The sequence below is a fragment of the Pseudoliparis swirei genome, chromosome 16 (genome assembly GCF_029220125.1).
Source record: "Pseudoliparis swirei isolate HS2019 ecotype Mariana Trench chromosome 16, NWPU_hadal_v1, whole genome shotgun sequence".
NCBI lineage: Eukaryota > Metazoa > Chordata > Actinopteri > Perciformes > Liparidae > Pseudoliparis > Pseudoliparis swirei.
In genome coordinates this window covers 5,582,348-5,604,134 of record NC_079403.1, presented here as the reverse complement: position 1 = coordinate 5,604,134, position 21,787 = coordinate 5,582,348, and the positions used below count along the sequence as shown (strand labels likewise).

General features: G+C 42.6%; 2 protein-coding genes across 6 annotated transcripts; one reads left to right on the top strand and one right to left on the bottom strand.

Annotated features, from left to right (window-relative positions):
• Positions 1 to 1,568: 1,568 nt before the first annotated feature.
• Positions 1,569 to 9,733, bottom strand: LOC130206418 (ATP-dependent zinc metalloprotease YME1L1-like). Of its 4 annotated transcripts, none has more exons than XM_056434381.1 (18): positions 9,514 to 9,731; positions 8,734 to 8,853; positions 8,067 to 8,235; positions 7,876 to 7,977; positions 7,680 to 7,783; positions 7,422 to 7,572; positions 7,139 to 7,246; positions 6,562 to 6,735; positions 6,282 to 6,434; positions 6,051 to 6,183; positions 5,882 to 5,944; positions 5,012 to 5,124; positions 4,677 to 4,832; positions 4,420 to 4,571; positions 4,179 to 4,305; positions 3,591 to 3,664; positions 3,172 to 3,258; positions 1,569 to 2,428 (listed from the first exon to the last, which is right to left on the bottom strand). In XM_056434381.1, exons 1-18 carry the CDS (start codon positions 9,547 to 9,549, stop codon positions 2,276 to 2,278), a joined length of 2,175 nt encoding a protein of 724 aa, XP_056290356.1. In that variant the 5' UTR covers positions 9,550 to 9,731; the 3' UTR covers positions 1,569 to 2,275. The 4 variants fall into 4 exon arrangements, with proteins under 4 accessions (XP_056290356.1, XP_056290357.1, XP_056290355.1 ...); XM_056434382.1 differs by having other exon boundaries at positions 7,163 to 7,246; XM_056434380.1 differs by having other exon boundaries at positions 4,179 to 4,571; positions 7,163 to 7,246; positions 9,514 to 9,733.
• Positions 9,734 to 12,252: 2,519 nt separating this feature from the next.
• Positions 12,253 to 20,423, top strand: mastl (microtubule associated serine/threonine kinase-like). Of its 2 annotated transcripts, XM_056433899.1 has the most exons (13): positions 12,253 to 12,537; positions 12,632 to 12,769; positions 12,869 to 13,008; positions 13,098 to 13,186; positions 13,276 to 13,382; positions 13,498 to 13,651; positions 13,835 to 13,983; positions 14,407 to 15,405; positions 16,189 to 16,330; positions 16,405 to 16,419; positions 17,190 to 17,303; positions 17,441 to 17,542; positions 19,525 to 20,423. In XM_056433899.1, exons 1-13 carry the CDS (start codon positions 12,370 to 12,372, stop codon positions 19,680 to 19,682), a joined length of 2,475 nt encoding a protein of 824 aa, XP_056289874.1. In that variant the 5' UTR covers positions 12,253 to 12,369; the 3' UTR covers positions 19,683 to 20,423. The 2 variants fall into 2 exon arrangements, with proteins under 2 accessions (XP_056289874.1, XP_056289875.1); XM_056433900.1 differs by lacking the exon at positions 16,405 to 16,419.
• Positions 20,424 to 21,787: the final 1,364 nt, after the last annotated feature.

The window sequence follows — 21,787 nt, the reverse complement described above, 5'->3', positions numbered from 1 at the left end:
GCTTAAAAAAAGACATTCTTAATGACAACTAATCTTAATAAATGCATGCTTATGAATCAAAGTCTCTTGACAGTAGTAACAGTAGTTGTAATGTTACAGCTGGTCCAATTTATATTATACTATACAGTGAATAAATAAAATATTCTAACCCTGCCCCTTTTTAATATTTTGTTATGTTGCAAACCTCGTGCTAAAATTGTTTAAATACGTGTTTTCTCTCATCATTCTTCACTCAATATCCCATAACAACAAATACAAATACTGGATTAAGTTGCTAATTAATTAACAAGAAAAAAACTGAAATATGTCATTGAATCACAAAATATTTGTTTGTTGTTTTGGGATGTTGAGACAAGATAGATGAGAGAAAACATGTATTTAAACAATTTCAACATGAGGTTTGCAACATAAAAAATATATATGTTGCAAAAAATGTTTGTTATTTGCTAATTAACAAGAAAAAAACTGAAATATCACAATTTTTCCTGATCGTCTTGAGCAGTTGTTTCACCTGGACTGGTGTCTGCTGTGCTGATTCTAATTGATTTGGACACACAACCGTCTGTATGAGGATGACATGACATCATTGATCTGGGCTTCACCACACAGAAGCTTCTCCTGGAGGAGAGACTCATGAAAGCCTGCTTTTTGGAAGAAAACAATGAAATAAAAAGAAACGAGCTAGACTTGAACCCATTTGAACATCTCTAGTTAAAAATAACTAGTTTCCCCCGAAAAAATGTAAATCTCTAAATCCAGGTGTTCAAAGCCTCACACCCTGAAGATTAGTCATCACTACCAAAGGTGCTTCATTTAAGCACTTCTTTAAAGGTCTGAATGCTTACGGCGGTGCTTTTATTTCTTAAATTAAATCCTCACTGCTTGTCATAATGTAGGATTTAAAAAAAGAGAGGTATTTTAACTGTTTTAGCATAAAACCGCAACACACAAGTGAAGGTGTATTAATGAGGACTGTTACCAAAATGACAACGTGCCAACTCATCAGTTATGGTTCATCTGCAAGTATTTTAATTCAGACTCTCTGCTGCTCATCAACTATATTTCCAGCTGTAGCAGCCAGATGTTTTCAGTGGTAAGACGTGTGGTAAGAGAGGTAATGGGGTGTGGGGCTCTGTGAGATTCACAGAAAGGGTGGGTGGGAAGGCGATTCTCGAATCCCCAAGGTCCAAAAGATACAAGAGGAACAAAAATGGAAATCATTTCTTACATAAATTAAATTAAAGAAATTTAAAACGTGTTCAAGTGCGTTGTCTTTTTGAATGCATTTTTAATCGTGGATGTATTCAAAAATGTATTCGCAGAAGTATAACAGTAATCCCCCCCCCCCGTAGGTGGACGTCACAAAAGCTGACGCTACATATGGAGTGAGTACCAAACACCATCTACCGGTACTCACCTGAGTAACTCACTGAGAAAGTTATGTGCACCCCTGTATATATATATATATATAAGCTACGTAGGCCACTGCAGTGGGATCTCAAGTCGCTAATATAAATGCAATACAAGCTTAGGTTCCTCTCGAGTCCCGTACTGAACACATCCATGAGTAAAGTTAACCTTTATTTGAGCTCCTCGAAGACCTTTAAAAAAGGAACAAACCGAAGCACAAAGCCAATCCTTTTACACGTATACATTGTGCATATATATATATATAAATATACATGTGCCCTCATGAAATCGGGCATGAGGGCCTATCGCTAATTTCAAAAGAAGGAAGAACACCTTTGGGCACTTAAATAAATATGAACAACCTCACACATGAACAGCGGTACCACCTGCACCTCGCTACAGCCGACCCGGGACGGTCTAGATTGAGGTGCGATGTGTTCACATCGTAAACGAGACGTACATGAAGTCATTCGTCTCGATTCACCATGATCTTTGTCGAATGCATTTAGCCTGAGAACCTCGTAACAAGACCAAATATGACATCGTATGAAATAGGATGCGTAAAACTACTATATAATCCATACATGTGGAGAGTAAAAAGGACAAAGAGCCCCTCTAACGTCCTTCAGTAGAATACTTATGTCCGTCCCACGACACAGAGTGCTTTTGAAAAGCACCGTGAAACCAAAAGTCTTCTCTCCAGGACAAATTCGAATAAAATAAAAATGTTTCTACGGGGGTGAAACTTCATCACTTCAGTGTCATCTTCACATTAATAACGAGGGCTACAAACGAATGAAAGACGAGGCCTGTGCGTCGTCGCACGGCGTCATATATGAACACGTGATGCGAGAGGCTGGAACCTCTACTGGAGGATCTGGATCTCGGGGGATTTGCCCTCCAGCACCAGCTTGATCTCTTTGGCATCCAGAGTTTCGTGCGCCAGCAGAGCGTCGGCCAGCTTCTTGTGCTCCTTGCTGTACGTCTTCAGGAGGCGCCGGGCACGCTCGTAGGAGTCCTGGATGGAGGAGGAAGAGGGGAGGTTAATAACCGGCAAATTGAATTAATGTACACGACTGTTTAAGAGTTTGGGGTCACCCAGACAATTTCCTGTTTTCCATGAAAACTCACTTTTATTTATCAAATGAATATAAAATATAGTCAAGACATAGACGAGGTTAGAAATAATGATTTGTATTTGAAATATTTATTTTGTTCTTCAAACTTGTGGCTCAAAGGAAGGCCAGTTTTATAGCTTCTCTCAGCAGCATAACTGTTTTCAGCTGCGCTCACATAAAAAGGGTTTTCAAGGGTTTTCTACCCCTCCGTTAGTATTCTAATTAACCTGCTGGAAATTCATTTTGGTCACTGCCTTGAGTATATATTTAGTTTCCTCTGTATATTTAGTATTTCGTATAGTTATTGTGTTTTATTTGTATTAATGCTTTAATGTGCACCCGCTGCTGTGATTCTGAAATGTCCCCACTGTGGGACTAATAAAGGATTATCTAAACTAATCTAGGGCGATAACACAATGTACCACTAGAACCCTGGAGATGGGCCTCTACACACCTCTGTAGAGACTTCATTAAAAGACAGAGAATAGTCATTTACCACATTAACAATGTAAAGAGTGTATTTCTAATAAATGTAATGTTATCTTTATTCTTTTTCTTTGAAAAATAAGGATTTTTCCAAGTGACCGCAAACTTTTGAACGGTAGTGTATAACCGAGAGCGCCGCGGTTTAGAGCGCACTCACATTCAGCAAAGCCCTGACTTCCTGCTCGATGATGGCTTGCGTCTCGGGGCTCTGCTTGGTCACGTCGCTGTAGGTCATCACGCCCAGCTGCAGCAAAACACAAATTACACCCTTCAGCTCCAAGGAACCACAGACCTCCTCGAGCGTGACTCACTTGTCGTTACTGATCATTATACACTGTGAGCTTTTCAGACCTAGACAGATTTTCTTTGTCTACGATGGAATTATAGGTTATACTAATGTTAGAGGACTGCAGGTGTGTTATTCCAACTTAACAATACATCAGTGTCCAAGTTGTATAAACAAAGGGTCAAGCCCCGCAGCAATAAAAGCCCCGAGAACAGACCGCTTAGTGAAACACTAGGTCAGTAAGAGGGTCAAAGCGTTGCCTCATTACCCCGAACAAATGAAAAGGTTACCTTGTCACTCATGCCGAATCTGGTTACCATTAATTTTGCTATTTTGGTTGCTCCATCGAAGTCACTGGAGGCTCCTAAAATGCACAAAAGCAGGAGATCGACAAGATGATTATCAGACAGTTCAGTCATCAAAGTTTTTCGTTTCATACCAGCAACATTATTTATTCATAACACGGGGTTCTTACACATTTTGACCAATGGATTTCTGTGACTTTAAACCAAATTTCCATGACCAAACTGAAATCTCGGTATAAACATGAATTTTTTTGAAAATGTTGCGTATCGAGAGCGTACGCCGGCTTTTTTGAGCGTCTTTCTTTAAAAAAATATTTTAATTATTTCAAACTCGGCGTAAATGAACATGTGATTATAACAACATTTCCATGACTTTTCCAAAACTTTGATGATTTAAGTTTTTTCCAGGACTTTTCCAGGCCTGGAAATGACCATTTTAAAATTCCATGACTTTTCCAGGTTTTCCATGACCGTACGAACCCTGAGTAACATTATTTATTCATAACAATGAAAATAAAAAACAGGGCTGACGCACGGAGAACGTCTCGTAAATGAACGATTGTGTTCACGCACCGGTGGTGATGTATTCGTCTCCGAAGATGAGCTCCTCCGCCACCCGCCCGCCCATGCTGACGTCCATCTGAGCGAGCAGCTGGGCTCTCGTCTCGCTCCAGCGGTCGTTCTCTGGCAGCATGGACACCTGGAGGATGGAGGACGGGACGGATTTGACGTCGGTTGTTTTGAGAAATAAAATATTTAAAAAAGACACCACGAACGTCACCGGTAAAGAGTGTGAGAAATAACGAGCGCTCACGTGGCCGAGGGTCGGGCCTCTCGGCATGATCGTGGCCTTATTGATGGGCATCGCGTCTTTGGTGTAATAGGCAACAATCGCGTGGCCCGACTCGTGGTAGGCGGTGATGGTCTTATTCTTCTTGTCGATTTCGACACTCCTCCTCTCGGGGCCTGGTGTGACGAGGACACGAATATAAAAATAAATGGATTTAAAACCGCCGACTTGACGTCTTTCTCGCATCAACGCGATCGGCTCTAAAGGCGGCGCGTGTTCACCCATGATGATCTTGTCCTTAGCGAACTCCAGGTCCTTCATTGTGACCATGTCTTTCTCGTCCATGGCGGCCTTCAGGGCGGCCTGGTTGACCAGGTTCTCCAGGTCGGCCCCGGAGAAGCCCACCGTGCCCCGGGCAATAATCGACGCGTTGACTTCTGTGAAGGAGAAACACGACAGGAAGAGGCTTCTTCATAAAAGCCAGTGTTCAGGAGACAACGCTGCCTCTTAGATAAATGGAAAACAAAGGTTTTCCTCACAGGTTTTAAGCTTGGTTTTCTTTCAAACTGTTCTAATTTATTTTTTAAAAAGCTAATGTTAAATATCTGAGACGTACCAGGGTCCATTTTGATCTTGGAGAGGTACAAGTCGAGAATTTCAGTGCGTCCTTTCACATCGGGGTGGGGGACCGTCACCTGCATGTCAAACCTTCCTGGCCTCACCAGAGCGCTGGACAGGAGGAGCAGAGCAGTATTCATTAAGATTCACAACACACAAACTATTAATGCCCACTAAATTACATCAATTTGATTATTTTACATCAAATATGAGGAGTTTTGAAGAGTATGAAGTAGGATTTCAGATACTGATATTAAGTAAAGGGTTTAAATTGAGATATCCTACATTTTAATTCACTTCCCATGAAAATGTGTAAACAACGCGATTGTACAACTTTAAAGTTGTTGACCAAGTGTCATCGATATAAAACAGGTCAATGGTTAATCTATATATACACATACACAAAGAGCTTATTTAGTTATTTGTGTGCATGAAATGAGTCCAGTTAGACTAGGACACAGGCCCCAGGATAAAAGCAGCCTGAGGCCTCCGTCAGAGGGTCAAAGGTCACAGAGTGAGAGGCAACAAACTGGAACACTTTTGTAGACATGAGCCGTATCTACGTCCTGTGTGTAGAGACTGAAAACACACCTTTTTCGACTATATCTGGATTAAAACACAGATTTGCACTTCAGTGGCACTTAAATAGCTCTTACTTATGGTACTTTTGTAGTTAGACTATGTTGAGGAAATGTTACTTCCTGTATTCTTGTTGTTCTTAGTTTGTACTCTAGGTTGAAATGCACTGATTGTAAGTCGCTTTGGATAAAAGCGTCTGCTAAATGACATGTAATGTTATGTAATGTATGGATTGACCTCACTTCAAACTAGTTAAACCGAGGTAAAACGATGAGGAACGTAAACGTACCTATCCAACGCCTCTGCAAAGTTTGTAGCGCCAACAACGATGACGCCTTCATTCGGTTTAAACCTGTAAAACACAAAAACATTTAGTGCAAGAAGTGAAAGTTCTTCACCACAACTTCTTTATTTTTTTACACGGCCCAGTTTTAAAAAAAACAAGGTAGAAAACGGACCCGTCCATTTCCGCCAGCAGCTGGTTGATGGTTTGTCTCGAGTAGGGATGCATGGGAGACTCCACTCTCTTCCCGCCGACGCTGTCCAGCTCATCGATGAAGATGACACAGGGCGCGTTGGCTTTGGCCTCTTCTGCAAACCACCGGAGAAGAAGAGGAGAGAGATTGGAGCGGTTCGGTCACACCCTCACCTGGTCGCTCGCATTCTTTCCCCGCACTCGGCAAACTCACTGAAGAGGTTCCTGATTCGACTCGCGCCGACGCCCACGAACATCTCGTCGAACTCGGACCCGGAGGCGTAGTAGAAAGGCACGTCGGCCTCTCCGGCCACGGCCCGTGCCAACAGAGTCTTCCCCGTGCCCGGCGGACCAACGAGGAGGACCCCTGAGGACGACAAGAGGGGACGCGGTCATATTACATAACAGCACGTCAACGACGGAGAGGTCGAGGCCAAATGTGCGCGTTGATTTCAAACAAAAACAGGAGGAAATGAGAGAAAAACATTGCATACCTTTCGGCAGCTTTCCACCCAGAACCGTGTACTTCTGGGGGTTCTTGAGAAAGTCGACAACTTCTTGCAGTTCATTTTTCGCCTCATCCACGCCTTTGACACTGTCGAACGTCACGTTCTTCACCTGGACGGGGTCGACCGCCGAGTCGAGGCCAGATGTGGTGCGGAACCTCACTGCGAAATCCCCCAAAAACAACGGGTTCAGTACGATAGCGGCAGGAGAACCTTCCATTTCCTCTGACTGACTGTTACAATAGTCTTACTGTGGCATAAATATAAATACAGATTCAAATGTAATGTAACACATACAGAGTTGATACAGATATTACAAGTATTAACACAGTGATATGCAGCAGAATAATCAGTTAGACTCGACATGCACACCGCAGGAGACGCATATCCGATCAGCTACTCTGCGGTACTACCTTCAAAGGGTACACATTAAAAAACAATATCAAATATTTAAGCTGAAAAGTGGCTCAAGTAAAACACTGACACGCTTTGATGTATTTGCGTTGTGCATGTGGGGTCGTGAGTGGATTTGTAAACATTGGAGAGAATAGAAACTGAAACAAACCAGCGTCAGAAAAGGAGCCTTTACCCGAGAGGAACGGGCTTCTCGATAAGCCGTAAATGCCAATAAGTAAAAGGACCACCAGGATCAACCTGGTTCTCCTCAGCGAGTCTGTAAAACAAGAGCACAGAAAAATACGAGTTATTCGTGTCCATCATAGGTCCTCCCTGTGTCTGCCACCTGAAGAAAACCTGGTGCCGCTGTTACCGCGACAACCAGGGTACGGTTCCTTTTCTTCCCGATCGATAACTGTCGTGCCTGACGGCTCGGCGAGCGAGCCACATGCCTTGTGTTCTCTGGGTGAAGGCCTGAGACCTCATGAAGCCCTCGGTGAAACCCGTCTTGAAGGCTTCCTGCTGGTTAACGGGAACATTCTTCTGTTTCGTCAGTTGGTCCAGCGATTGTGCTTCCGGTACCTTTTCCTTCTGAAGAAATCCCTGCGAGGGGGAAGCGAGCGTCGGTGGGTCAAAACGGAGCCCCTAGTGATTTAGGTAACGCACAGTGCCTCTCGATAGACAACCATTTCAATGATAGCATCGCTGACCTTCATGAAGAATGGCGTGTAGGACTCCACCGGACCGTCATAAGCGGACTCTCTCCGTCTGGTCTTTGATTGCAGTGTCTTGAAACCCCGACTCTGGACCCATACTAACAGGAGACACGCGTGACAGCAAATAAACATGAAACATAACGTTAATCATTTCATACACATGGTGTGACTGAGACAGTCAGTTTCTTACTTGGCAACAACTGCAGCTCGGAGCACGCTTCTCTGAGAGGACTGTGGTGTTGCGTGTGGAATATGCGGGAGCCGAAAGCTCCCGAGCGTCTCTGTGAAAACCCTGCCGCACAAACAAAAGGTACGTTTCAGATCACATGATATGATGTATTCACACGTGTCAAATGAGTATGGGAAACCGGAGCTGCTCACCATGCTTGTTGTGGAAGAAGCTGTTGGCAGAAACGTGACTCGACCTCCATATCGAGGACGCGGCGGGAGGTTCTTCTGGTCCTGGAGTCGGCAGCAACCTGCGGACCAACTCATCCAGCTGACTCACGTGGATATCGGACAGGCCCAGATCCCTCAGACTCACACAGGGCTGCGAAGAGAAGACCGCAAAAGGAGTAGTTATCTACACCTTTCTGAGACAATAATTGCATGTGAACGGCTTTAAAAAAAACAACTTTATAAGACATCCTCCTCCCTTTTACAGAGACCTATTGTTATCGACTTACTGACATATATTTTGCACAGGTTAGACTGTACAGTGGGGTGCGCAAAGTAATTTGTTTGAACATGATATAGACAATGTGGCAGGTACCGGGAGGCTTAAGGATAACTTTCTTGGCTTGTGTGAAATGTAAAACAAACATCTTAAAAGTAGAAATCTTTATGATTCACTCATGAGGGATTTGTTAAATCAACATGTAAGCTTCCTGCAAGGTCAGTCAAAATCCTGTGTTACAAAGCTATTGTTTACTGTATATTGTCCAATGTAACGAGTGAGAAGCAGGAGTACCAGCAGGTTAGAAACAGTTGAACACTTTTTCACCCCCCCCTGTGGGATCATGCCAAGTATCCGTGGCGTCCGTCTCACCTCATTAAGATGTGAACTGTGCTCTGGAATGAAGTCTTTGTGCAGGGTCTGGATCGAGGCCGTGGCCGAGTTCTTCAGAGAGTGGAGGGCGTTGATGAGCTGGCTGAGGGGCACTATCATCTAGCAGAGAAACAGAAGAGGATGAGGAACGGTTTCTACATATATATATATATATATACACATATATATATATACACACATATATATATATAAATATACACACACACATATATATATATATGTGTTACTTTATGTCCTCAACACTTGTATAAGTTGATGTTTTCCTAAAAAGTGTGTCACGTAAATCCTCCAGCCAGGACAGTTATATCAGCGTCATCTCAACTCATTTCAGCTCTTTATGGCGCACATAGCTCCGTCAGACCTGTGACGGGTCACGTAACCTTGATTTAAAATATATATACTTTAAGGGCCTCCAATTTACTGAAAACCTCGCTCTTCCCAAACGTGTCAGATCGTGTAGAATAGAAATCCCCCCCAAACCTGCAAACGCTTCTCGGGGCTCGCAGCTGTAAAATGGCTCACTATGACAACGTGACGTCAGCAAGGGGCCGCTCGCGAGAGATCTGCCGTTGATATCTCAATGCTAACATTAGCCGGCTTGTCATTGACCATACGAGAAGACTACACAGGGAGACAGACATAGCTCCTTGTTGCTCTAATAACTCCCACAACGGCAGTTAACGTAAAACGCGGACTATTAAACTAAAACACGTACGTTAGAAAAACAGGTTAGCTCGCAAGAATCGCGGCTTAGCTTACCTGCTGAGGCTGAAACGTCGTTGGCAATGAAAACATGTTTGCCGAATGATAATTCAATATTAGGAGCTGGGTGGGGGGGGGAGGAGGCGAGGGTTGTACCCTCTGTACAAAGCACAAGAACGAGTCCTCCCGGGAGCGGTGTCCTTTTGTTTTCCTTGTTACACAACTTTCGGCAGCTTAGCTAACAAACTGCAAATGGATTCTCCGGCATCTGAGGTCAAATGGACTACAATATGACGTCATGTTGAATTACTACCGGGTGCGTCATGCGTCAACTGGTCGTCCCAAAGTGGAAGTTTATTTTAATCAGATACATAAAAAAAAATGTACGACACAAATATTAAAATCATTACTTTTTTTTACATTGTTATGTTATTTACGTTTGACTGTTTAGCTAGTTAGATTAACTGTTAACTAGCGTTACTTATCGTTTGTGTTCCCTTTTTGCCTGATCACAATTAAAATATACACGTATTAAGAAGTTATATACAGCGATAAATATAGGTTAGCTAGTTCAATTCAATTCAGTTTTACATCTTACAAATCAGACATTGTCTTTACTAATTTGTCACCAGGAACACCCTGCCCCAAAAGGAAAAATCGGGGGGAAAAAGGGGAAAAAACCCAAGGGAGAGCAAAGGAGAAAAAAGGGAGACCCAGGAGAGAGACAGATGCAGATAGGAGAGCTCCTAAGAGGGACAGGCAATAGAATTAAATGACAGAGAAGGACATAAAAACAGACAAAATGAATCAATATGGTAGGCATATTGAATCATAGTATAGGCATATTCACGATCCATCAGCATATCATCAGGCAGATGGCGAGGTCTGGGAGGGACAGTGGAGTAGTCATGAGCAGGTACAGACAGATCATCAGCAGGAATGGGAATTCCCAGACCATCCATGCAGTCAGGTCCATAGACAGGCAGATAGTCCAAAGTCAAAATGGGAGGGGGGAAAGTCAGGAAAGCTTGGACTTCGGGAGAAGAGAAGAAAATTAATTGAGAGAGAGAAAAAAAAAAAAAGAGAGAAAAAGAAAATGAGAGAGAGGCATCCAAGCCAAATCCCTAGCTATGCAAGCGCTATAAGGGGCTGGACTCAGGCACACACCTCTATACCTTCTCAAAAAGCCCTAGCCCTACTTCCTGTCTTAAGTCTACTCTAACTCTTAAGCGAGGTGACTGTGTCTGTCTTCCCGGACTGAAATCGGAAGCTGGTCCATAAAATTGGAGCAAAGGCTCATAAACAAAAGGCTTTTTTCTACTAGAACTACAAGTAGTCTACGCAAGTAGTCCTGCATTTCTAGTGTGAGTCTGATGTAATATGCTCCATAAGCTCCTTAAGATGGATTAAAGATATGATGGAGCATCACCAATCAAGGCTTTTAAGAGAAGAATTTTATTTTGATTTTTTGATTTTAGCGAGCCCAGGCAGAGGAGCTAGTGCAGAGTGATGTCTCTTTTTTTGGTGATTTACACGAGCTGCAGCATTCTGGATCAACTGGAGGGACCTAAGGACCTTTAGAGGCTAGAGAAGCTAAAGGATAAGCAGTAGCAGCAGTCAGTCTCGGAATCCTGAACCAATTTTGTCAAATTTTCTTGATCTTTTTGAGACTTTGAGATTAATTTTTGAAGAGATAAGAAGATGAGTGATGATTGTTGAGATGATGCTTAGCGTGCAAGACAAGGGACAATAGATCCAAGATTCTTTACAGTGGTGTTGGGTGGATGCCAGCCAGCCAGGCAACAGAATCATACAGAATCATCACCAGATAATTGATCTCTGAGGTCTCAGAAATAAGCCGGTTTTGTTTTGTCTGAACATAAGTTCAAGAACATCAAGGTCATTTATTTTTGTCTTTCTTTAGACATTTGACATTTTGAGTTTGTTTGCTCTTCTCTGGTTTATCTCTATATATATGATAAATGTCATCTGCATAACAATGAAAGTTTGTGTGTTTCTGATAATATTCCTGAAAAAAGCATGCAAGTGTAAAAAAAATAAAATTCCAAGCACAGAAGAACGTGGAACTCCGTGATTAACGTTGGTTATCGAGGCGTCATCGTTTACAAATACAAACTGAGATCGATCTGATAAATTAAATTAAATTAAAAATAAATTAGTGCTGGAAAAATGACTCGACCACTCTCTCAGTCTGTAACAGGATGTCATGGTCAATGGTGGTGAATGCTGCAGCAAACAAGACAAAGAAGACAGAGAGTCCTTTATCTGCTGCCATGCCATTAGAGGTTTTTTTTGTAATTTTCACCAGTTCGTCGTGCTGTGGTGGTTTTTCTAAATGATTGAAATTTCTCAAAAAAACTATTATTATGATGTAGAAAGTCGCACAACTGATTTGCGACCACTTTCTCAAGGATCTTGGAGAGGAAGGGGAGGTTAGAGATCGGTCTGTATTTGATGAATCCCAGCAAGAAATTTTAACCGTACAGCAGCTTGGAGCTAAACAAAATAATAAAACGAAGAGAAAGCAACAAAAAAAACCAATACAAAATAAATAAATTTCGCAACATATAGAATATAAAATATTGTTCTATACTATTTACCCTATTTTGACTAACGTTAATACTTATATTCATTTGACACATCAAATAAAAAAATGGCACATAGCTAATTAACTACAGCCCACATCAAGAGCATTTTATGATTTGTACTCAGGCGCGTAGTAGTGCAACTAAATTGAACGAACGTCGGAGGACCCCGTGTGGCAGCGAATTCAAAATTTCAAAACAAACCCGGGATTGTTGTTTTAACATGCGAGTGTTTACTCTGAGTTAGCTGGCTGTTGCAGACGCAGCCCAATTCCTAATTTGAAGGGGAAAACCCGCGGTTAATAAAATGGACGCAGGTGAAAAGCTCGACTCCGGTACCAACGATAAGTGTGTGCATGTTCCTCAACCGCCTTCAATCGAGGATTTCACCGTTTTGAAGCCCATCAGCCGCGGAGCTTTTGGCAAAGTCTACCTTGCACGGAAGAAGTGCAATTCGCGATTGTATGCCATTAAGGTGAGTCTGTTCAGACTTTGACAGCTTTTAATCATCACACGAGTCTCATTATAGTTGAAAATATTAACAAATACATATATTTGTTCTTCTTTAGATGATGAAGAAAGCGGACATGGTTGACAAAAACATGACGGGCCAGATGAAGGCAGAGAGAGATGCGCTTGCTTTGAGCAAAAGCCCCTTCGTGGTTCACCTGTTTTACTCCCTTCAGACAGCCACCAAGATCTACCTGGTAATACCAAGACAACAATTAATTAGACTTGCACAAAAAACATCTACAGTAATTATTTAAGTGTTTTAAAAAAATCAATAAATCTATTTTAATTTGCAGGTAATGGAATACCTCATTGGTGGAGATGTCAAATCTCTACTTCACATCTTTGGGTATTTCGACCAGGATATGTCTGTAAAATACATTTCCGAAGTTGCGTTGGCTTTGGACTACCTCCACCGCCACGGAATAATCCACAGGTACAAGTCACTGTCAGTTAATGTCTGTCAGTCTTTGGGTGAGATGTAATGTGTGACCTGGATATTTACCCGAAATATGACTTTTTTAGGGACTTGAAGCCGGACAACATGCTTATATCCAACAAAGGTCACATCAAACTGACAGACTTCGGCCTCTCTAAAGTCAAGCTTGACCACGGTATGAGTCCCACACTTGACACTTGAACACCAACTCTGCTTGTAATGTCAGTAATTTTTCCTTAATGTCATGTCTCTGCTCTCTATCAGAGCTGAGCCTTATGGATATCCTAACCACGCCATCTTTGGCGAAACCTACAAAGGATTACTTCCGCACCCCGGGTCAAGTCCTCTCTCTAATCAGCAACATTGGATTTGTGAGTGTATTGATATCATTCTTCCCTGGAGAATTGCCTCTGATTTCATGCGTTTATACATTGTCGGTGTTAAAGAATGACTCTTTCCTTTCTTTTTTTCTCGAATCAAACACAGAATTCACCAGCGGGAGAAGGCAAGCGTCACTGCAGCGCATCCTCTGTGTTTAGCCCCAAGTCCTGTGGCAAAATGAAACACAAGAATAGCTCTCTCGGATCTCCCTTGTTGAAGAAAAAAGATCAGCAGTACTCTCCGGTTCCTTGGAAAATGGGTACGTCAGGGTAGTTATGCAAGAGATGCACATCTTGGGGGCTTTTTAACCTCCGCCCATTAATTACCGCTGTGGAATGACTGGTTACGCAAGGACTGTCTTTTTATTCGTATAAAAGGTGTGGTCAGATTTAGTCAACGACGGTGTTTTTTAACCGTTAATCCGCATCGTTTCTCTCCACAGGACCCAACAAAATGATGTTCAGCCCTCACAGCCTGGCTACAAATCTGACCCCCTCACTGCTGAAGACCAGGAAGAGGTTTGAGACGATGAGCGCGGGCAGCACCACCGACACCGAAGGTGGCATCAGTCCACTGTGGGAGTGTGAGCTGGTCAGTGAGCTAACATCTATAACTGTCATTTACAGTCTATTCATAATAATAATAATCTATTTAATTTATATAGCACTTTTTAAGGTACTCAAAGACACTTTACATGTTATGTTCATCCACCGTAGACACAGCTACAGGGAGAAATTCAGGGTTAAGTGTCTTGCTCAAGGACACATTGATTAGGGCGGGGATTGAACCTCTGACCCGAAAATGTAAGATTTGTTTTTATTCGGGGTGTCCTGACCAACTTTGTCATCTCCAAATTTCTAATTGAAGTCATTTAATCTCATAATGTAGTTTGAAATAGTTTCCCATTGCTTTACATTTTAGTGACATGCTTAGTGTCGATGTGAGCAGATCGGATAATAATGAAATACTTTCCGATAGTTCATTTCTTATCGTGACAATTTCTTTCTCCATCAGAAAGAAAACGAACCCGCTAACGGCCAGAAGGGGAGACAGCCTTCCGAGTCCAAAGGGCCTGACCGGGCGTGTGCGCCCACGAAGCCGGCCTCCTTTGGCTTCTCCGACAAGTCCAGCGGCGTTCTCCCGGACCCAGAGAAGGGGTCTCGCGCCATCGACCCGGAGTCCGTTTCCACCGCTCCGGGTGAAAGCTGTTCCTCCGCCTCGTCTGCGAAGAGGAAATTCTCTGACGTTGAGGGAAGCCCCGAGTTTTTGGAGCTCCAAGCCAAGAAGAGCAACGCGGCTTCTACGGGACGCTGCGAGGATCCGGGAGAGACGGCGACGTTCCACACCGGCCTGACGGGGACGTTTTCCACCGTCCGCATCGACGGCTTCGTGGCCTCTGAGGGGTCGGCGGAATGCCGAATCCCGAAGCGCTCCAGCCCCATCGTCGTGACCAAAAGCCCGTTCGCCGACCCGGAGGAGCCGCCGGAGGACGTGTTCGAAGACGGCGCCAAAGGCCCGTCTCACTCGAGTTTCACGTCGCCGCTCACCGGGAACACCGACATCTGCCGGAGCCTGAGCCTCGACTCCGACGGGTCGGCGCACGAAACGTCGCTCGCCGTCGACGGCAGCGCGTCTCCCCCGCCGGGCGAGCGTTCCAAAAGCAGGAAGTCGGAGCCCGATGGGAGCAAAGACTGGTCCATCTGCGATTCGCTCCCACCGACAAAGTCCGAAACACCGAAATTCGGCACCTTCGGCGGGGGAGGGTCTCAGTGCTCCTTCCTCAACCGGCTCCCCGAGCACGGCGCCGCACAGTCGCCCTCGTTCCTCAAGCCGCGGAACGTCGTGGTTTTCCGCAGCTACTGCAGCTCCATCAACCGCTCCAGCGTGTCGGGGGCGTCCCGACTCAGCGGCGGCTCCGTCGGCGCCATGGACGTCTCCGCCGCGGCTGCTCAGCACTCGAGCATCGCGACGCCGGTGCAGAAGAGGCCGAGCTCCAACGGCTCCCTGTGTCAGGTGAGCAGCCGGGGGTCCGGAGCGAGGGTCTGAGGCCGGCCGCGCAGGTGTAGTGGTCCTCGTTTATGGCAGTTTAATTCTCTTTAGCTCAATCAATCAATGAGGGCTTAATCTATAACACTTCAAATCAAATGTATTTGAAACACGCACACACACAAAACAATTAATTACTTTGTAATCAATAAAACACTATAATACAAATAACTAGAACGGGCACTCGGTAGAGCGCATACCTTCGCATGTCACAAGATTGGGCATTGAATTATGAACATTTTGGCATTAGTTGCATGACAATTGGATACAAATTGACCGCGCTATGGTAAAAAGAAGATTTTGACCTTTTCATGACCTTGACATTGACCTTTGACCCGATCGATCCCAAAATCTAATCAAATGGTCCCCGGATAATAACCAATCATCCCACCAAATGTCATGCGATTCGGTTTAATGCTTTTTGAGTTATGTGAATAACACGCATACAAATAAATAAATAAATACACGGCGATCAAAACATAACCTTCTGCATTTTCAATGCGAAGGTAATAATACAAATATTTAACTGAGTAAACTCGAAAAAAATATATCATAAATTTACGTCAAACAAAAGAAGTGTAACATAATTATTAGGATGAATAAGTAGAGCTTAACTTTCTGTGTCAGTGGTCAAACTTGTAGGGCTCAGTTTGTGTGTAAATTACAGCGTAATTGGCATAAATATCACAATTCATTGAATTTCTTTTTTTTAATCAAACGTTTGTCCTTTTTCGTTCCTCCTCGCGTCAGACTCCTCAGGCCACGTCGACCTCTCACACGCCCTTCAGGACCCCAAAGAGCGTCCGGCGGGGGGCTCTGCCCGTCGTGGGCGCCCACATTTTAGGAACCCCCGACTATTTGGCTCCCGAGCTCCTGCTGGGAAAAGCACACGGTAAGAAACGGAGACGCGGCGGCGGGACGGTCGACGTTGCGGTCTCGTGACGGGCCGTCCTCTTTGAGTTTCAGGAAGTCGTCAGTGTGGTAAGTTTTTATAAATGACGGTTTGTGCAAGCGAGCTTGCATGCCCCCCCCCCTCTCCCCCCTCCTCCTCCTCCCGCTCAAGCCTGCTGATACTCCCGAGCGGATGAGCTGATTATTTTCTCGCTGTTTCTGGTTCTGCTTTGCTTGATTACTGAGGCAAACAACAAAATCAATAATGGGATCGTCTTCTAACATTAAGCTAACAACATTTTTAACCGTTTTAACTGGACAGAAGGGTCTTACAATCTGCAGCTGTGCTGTGGTTCACCGTATAACTGTGATTTTGCTGTGGCACCGGCTTAATTTTCGACATTTTTGCAACTGCCATGCAAAATGTCGTCTGATAATAATAACCTACTGATTGCACACGCCGTTATTCATTCATTCAACTCACCGAGGGAAGTGTTTATCGGATTCATGCACTGATCCCGCGGGGCCGTATTTATTCATCAGCTGTCGAGGATTCTTTATAAAAACTCAACAATGGACGCTTGCCATGAATTTAATTTTTAAAATCCTTCCCGTCACCGAGAGGCCAAATTACTTCTCCAATCCAGATTTCTAAGCACACAAAAAAAGGTTTCCGTGCGTTGATTGTGATTTTGATGTCTCGGGCCACCTGTTGATGAATGAGTTCACGCTTCACTTCCCTCCATCCTCAACGTGCTTCGGCCCCCGCGGTGCATTATAATTCCACTTTAAACGGGAATGGCGGGGCGGCCTGAGCCGGCGGCCGTGTGTGACGCGTCTCTTCCTCTGCCACCGTCCAGACTGCATGGTGGACTGGTGGGCGCTTGGTGTGTGTCTTTTCGAGTTCCTCACAGGCGTGCCACCGTTCAACGACGAGACGCCTCAGCTGGTCTTCCAGAACATTCTCAACAGAGGTGGGTTTGGTTTTCTTTCCACGGAAAAAAAAAAAACTTCCGAATCTAAAGCGCCAACTCCTCTTGAATGTGAAGTTATTCGATGAGCAGCATATCGGTAACGCTTTTGTTTTTTCTTCTACCGTCTCACTGTCTAGATGTTCCCTGGCCTGAGGAAGAGGAGGAACTGTCCGTAAACTCGAGGAATGCGATTGAAATTCTCCTGACCATGGACATGACGCAGCGAGCCGGTCTGAAGGGTGAGGACCTCTTTTATTTCTTTTTCTACATTTAAAGGAGCAGCGTGTAAAATATACTGGCATCTAGTGGTGAAGTTGCAAATTGCAACTCACCAAATACCCCTCCTGTGGCCTTGTGACATTTTTAACGCATTCGGCACTGAGACTTTCTGGTGCGCAAGTTTATTGTTCTGAAAAAGGAAAACCCAATTTAATATAGTACACAGCAACTTTTGTTCCGATTTTTTTTTTAATGCTGCTTTTTACATTTTTTTTTAACTAGTAATGTTTTTAACCCTCCTGTTACCTTTAGGGTCAATTTGACCCCATTCAATGTTTAATGTCGGTGTTCTTTGGGGTCAATTTGACCCCAGGCTGTTTTTCACTGTCAAACATATAAGAAATATCAACTTTTTTATATATTTAAAGTAGTGCTGTGAAAAATAACGCGTTAACTCAGTTAATTCAATTATTTTTTTTTTGTTGCTTGTTAAGCAGTGTGAGCTGGTAAACTTGCAAAAAAAAACAAAACCACAAAATCAACAAAAACTCACCCACAACAATATCCACGTGTCGTTCAATCGCAGACGGTGTTTCATCATAATGATCCTTCCGCAGGTGTTACGACTTTTACTTCCTGTAGATCAGGGCTTCAACAGATCAGATCGTCTCACCGTCGATCGCGACCAGTGCCAGTCTGGTCGATCGATGATGATAGTTGTGACATTAAAGATTGCCCCTGACTGCCCCTCTTGTACGTCTTGTTGTTCTTTTATTAAACTTGTCTGTTGTTGATGTTGTTGATCGTATCTGTGTCATTTCTGTCTCTCTTAACGTTAACACTTATCGACTTTAATCATGGGTTCATTCATTGAAAAAACACAGTCAGTTTGCCTCTCAGCAGCTGCTGGGGAAGACTAGGGCCTTTAGGTGGAATGACAGAAAGAGAAAAATGTTCTGTTTCTGTTTCCTTTTTTTTATTTTTACACATATTTTTTTTACAAATAATCGGACCCTAAATAAAACCTCCAGAAAATTATTATTAGAATTAATATTGCTTCCAAGTTTAAGTGTGAGTACTTTTATGTTTGTTTGTTGACCACCAAATAAATAAAAAGTTGATATTTTGAAAAAGCCTGGGGTCAAATTGACCCGAAAGGTAAAAGGAGGGTTAAAAAAACCTGTGATTAACCCGATTAAAAATTTTAATCGTTTCACAGCCCTAATTTAAAGGGCTATTTAGGTAGTCAACAAACAAACATAAAGTACCTCACACTTAAACTTGGGAAACAATATTAATTCTAATAATTTTCTGGAGGTTTTAATTGCTGGGGTCAAATTGACCCCGAGGGTAAAATATGTTAGTAAATATAAAGGTAACAGGAGAGCACAGCATGTTTTATTTAGAAAAAATCCTTAAATAGTCTGTTTGAGATTTTTCACTTTTCTGTGCTAAAAAAAGATAAAGATTGGGCCTTTTTAACAATGTTTGAATTAAGGGTAGTGTCACATAATAACATGCGAATACCAGGGTTCGTACCGTCATGGAAAACCTGGAAAAGTCCTCGAATTTTAAAATGTTTTTTTCCAATCCTGGAAAACTCCTGTGAAAAGAAAAAAAGTTTTGGAAAAGTTATTTATTGTGCATTTACGCTGAGTTTTAAATGATGAATATGCTTTTAAAAGAATGACACTCAAAACATAAGCCGGCATACGCTCTTTTTCGCACTGCAAGTGAACGCACCGTAACCGAAAAGTTTAAATTCTTTTAATCAAACTGTCGTCTCATTCAAGGTTGTTTACTGTGTGCTTTGGAATTCTCAGGTAGTTTAAATATGACATCTTCTCACCTTTTCATGTCTACACCGAGATTTCACAAAACGTTTGCTCATGGAAATTTGGTTAAAAGTCCTGGAAAACCCATCGGTCAAAATGTGTGTGAACCCTGTAATGAAGAAAACCTGTTCTACGTAAATCTAACTGTCTGCTCGGTCATCCACCAGAACTCCGGCGCCACCCGTTGTTCGAGGGCTTGGACTGGGACGACCAGCAGAACCAGACGATGCCGTTCATTCCGCAGCCGGAGAACGACACCGACACCTCGTACTTCGAGGCGAGAAACCAGGCTCAGCACATCGCCATGTCGGGCTTCAGCCTGTAGAGTGACACACACACACACACACACACACACGCACACACGCAAGAGTTCTAATAAAGCACAGGCTCGGTCCATTTTACAAATTCATACACAGTAATGGTGTAGATTCTGATTGTTTTTCTGTTCAAGCTTGTAATATTTTAAACTTTTTACCTCCGTGCAATCATAAGAGCCACAAAACCAACTGCATCGGTCGACTGCGCAGTGAGTTACGAGTCTCCTATTTTAAACTTAGTATCTTAGTATTACCATATTACAGTTATGTCTCTTAAATGTATTTCTGCAGAATAGTGTTTGCTACGGCTTCTCCTTCATAATTTGTTTTATTTATATATAAACATATATATAAACATATATATATATATGTTTATATATATACATAAACATATATATGTTTATATATATATGTGTATATATGTTTATATATGTATATATATGTTTATGTTTATATATATGTTTATATATATGTAATGTTCCTCTGCCGATGAGTTAATTCTGGTAATATATTCATAAATAATCTATTTTATGTGTAAATGTTGTTAATAACTTTTTGTGTTGTTTTAAGTCTTTTGTGTCGGAAGTGTTTTTCGCTGCTTTTATGCCGCCTGTTTGTAATTGTCGTCTCCCGTCCCGTTTTCCACACGACTCGTGTTTTTGTTTTTTAGATAAGTTCACGAGGCTGCTTGTGAATTTTTATCTCGTTCACTGAGGAAAAAAACAAATAAAATCTTGTTTGTAACACGGTGTTCTTCACGTTTGATCTTTTCTGGTAACTTATCAGACGTCGCAGCAGGAGAACAATCTAAAGTGTGCATGTTCAGAGGACAGTGAGTCTTACTTCGGTTTGTTTCATATTAATCTCCAGCTAGTAGCTGAGTCCAAATGCATTTGTTTATTGAAACCCATTCAAAAGTATAAAAACAACAAATTATGTTTTTACCTTTGCATTGAAAATGCGGAAGGTTATGTTTTGATCGCCGTGTATTCATTTATTTATTTGTATGCGTGTTACTCGCATAACAAGAAAGGTTTTAAACCGAATCGCATGAAATATGGTGGGATGATTGGTTATTATCCGGGGACCATTTGATTAGATTTTGAGATCGATCGGGTCAAAGGTCAAGGTCATGGAAAGGTCAAAATCTTCTTTTTACTATAGCACGGTCAATTTTTATCCAATTGGCATGCAACTAATGCCAAAATGTTCATAATTCAATGCCCAATCTTGTGACATGCGAAGGTATGCGCTCTACCGAGTGCCCGTTCTAATTTAAACTGTTTTCATAGCTTTGTGCATTTTTACCGTACCAACATGTCACGTTTTCAGTCTTTGCTCAGAAAGACTAGTCCATAAACAAATCCCCCCCCAAAAAATAATCAAACAATTCCTCGGACCAATTAAAATACTTCATGAAAACTTTATTCTGCTTCTTGGATTATCACATGCAAACACCGGTCTGTCCACAGGCAGGCGGTGAGAAGCCGTAGCACATTTCAGTAGAAAGGTAAATTACTTTTTTTATTAAAACATAATGGCTCTGGAAATATTAGTGCTATTGCAGATGCAAACATGTCCATTATATAGTATTTCTACATTAATACATGGAAATGCAATTAAAATACTGCATTTTTAAATCTGAACTGTACAGCTATTGTATACAATTTACACCGATCTCAACCGCTAGCGATTAACTATGACTCGCACAGAAAAAAAAATCGTTCCACAATATTCGAAACAAACGTATTACATCACACGTTAAAATGATACGAGAGCGTCTCGACAGCGTAAACGACAACAGGGCCACGTGTCTCGTATTAATAAATCAGACGGCTGAGGCGTGGCGGCGCACTGGGTCGTCCGATTGGTTGATTTGGTCCCGCCCGGCAACAGTTATGCTACGATACGATGAAGACGAGAATGGAGAGCACTTCTTTGTCGTGATGTCACACGGCGGCTAACCTACGCGCTACATCTCGCGGCCACGTTGACCTCGTTTTGAACTCGCAAAAAAAAAAAAAAGAAGCAATAAATATTAAATTATCTGAATTTTAAAGAATCTCACATCAATATAATATTACATTCAATCCTGCCCTTCTAAAACAACACA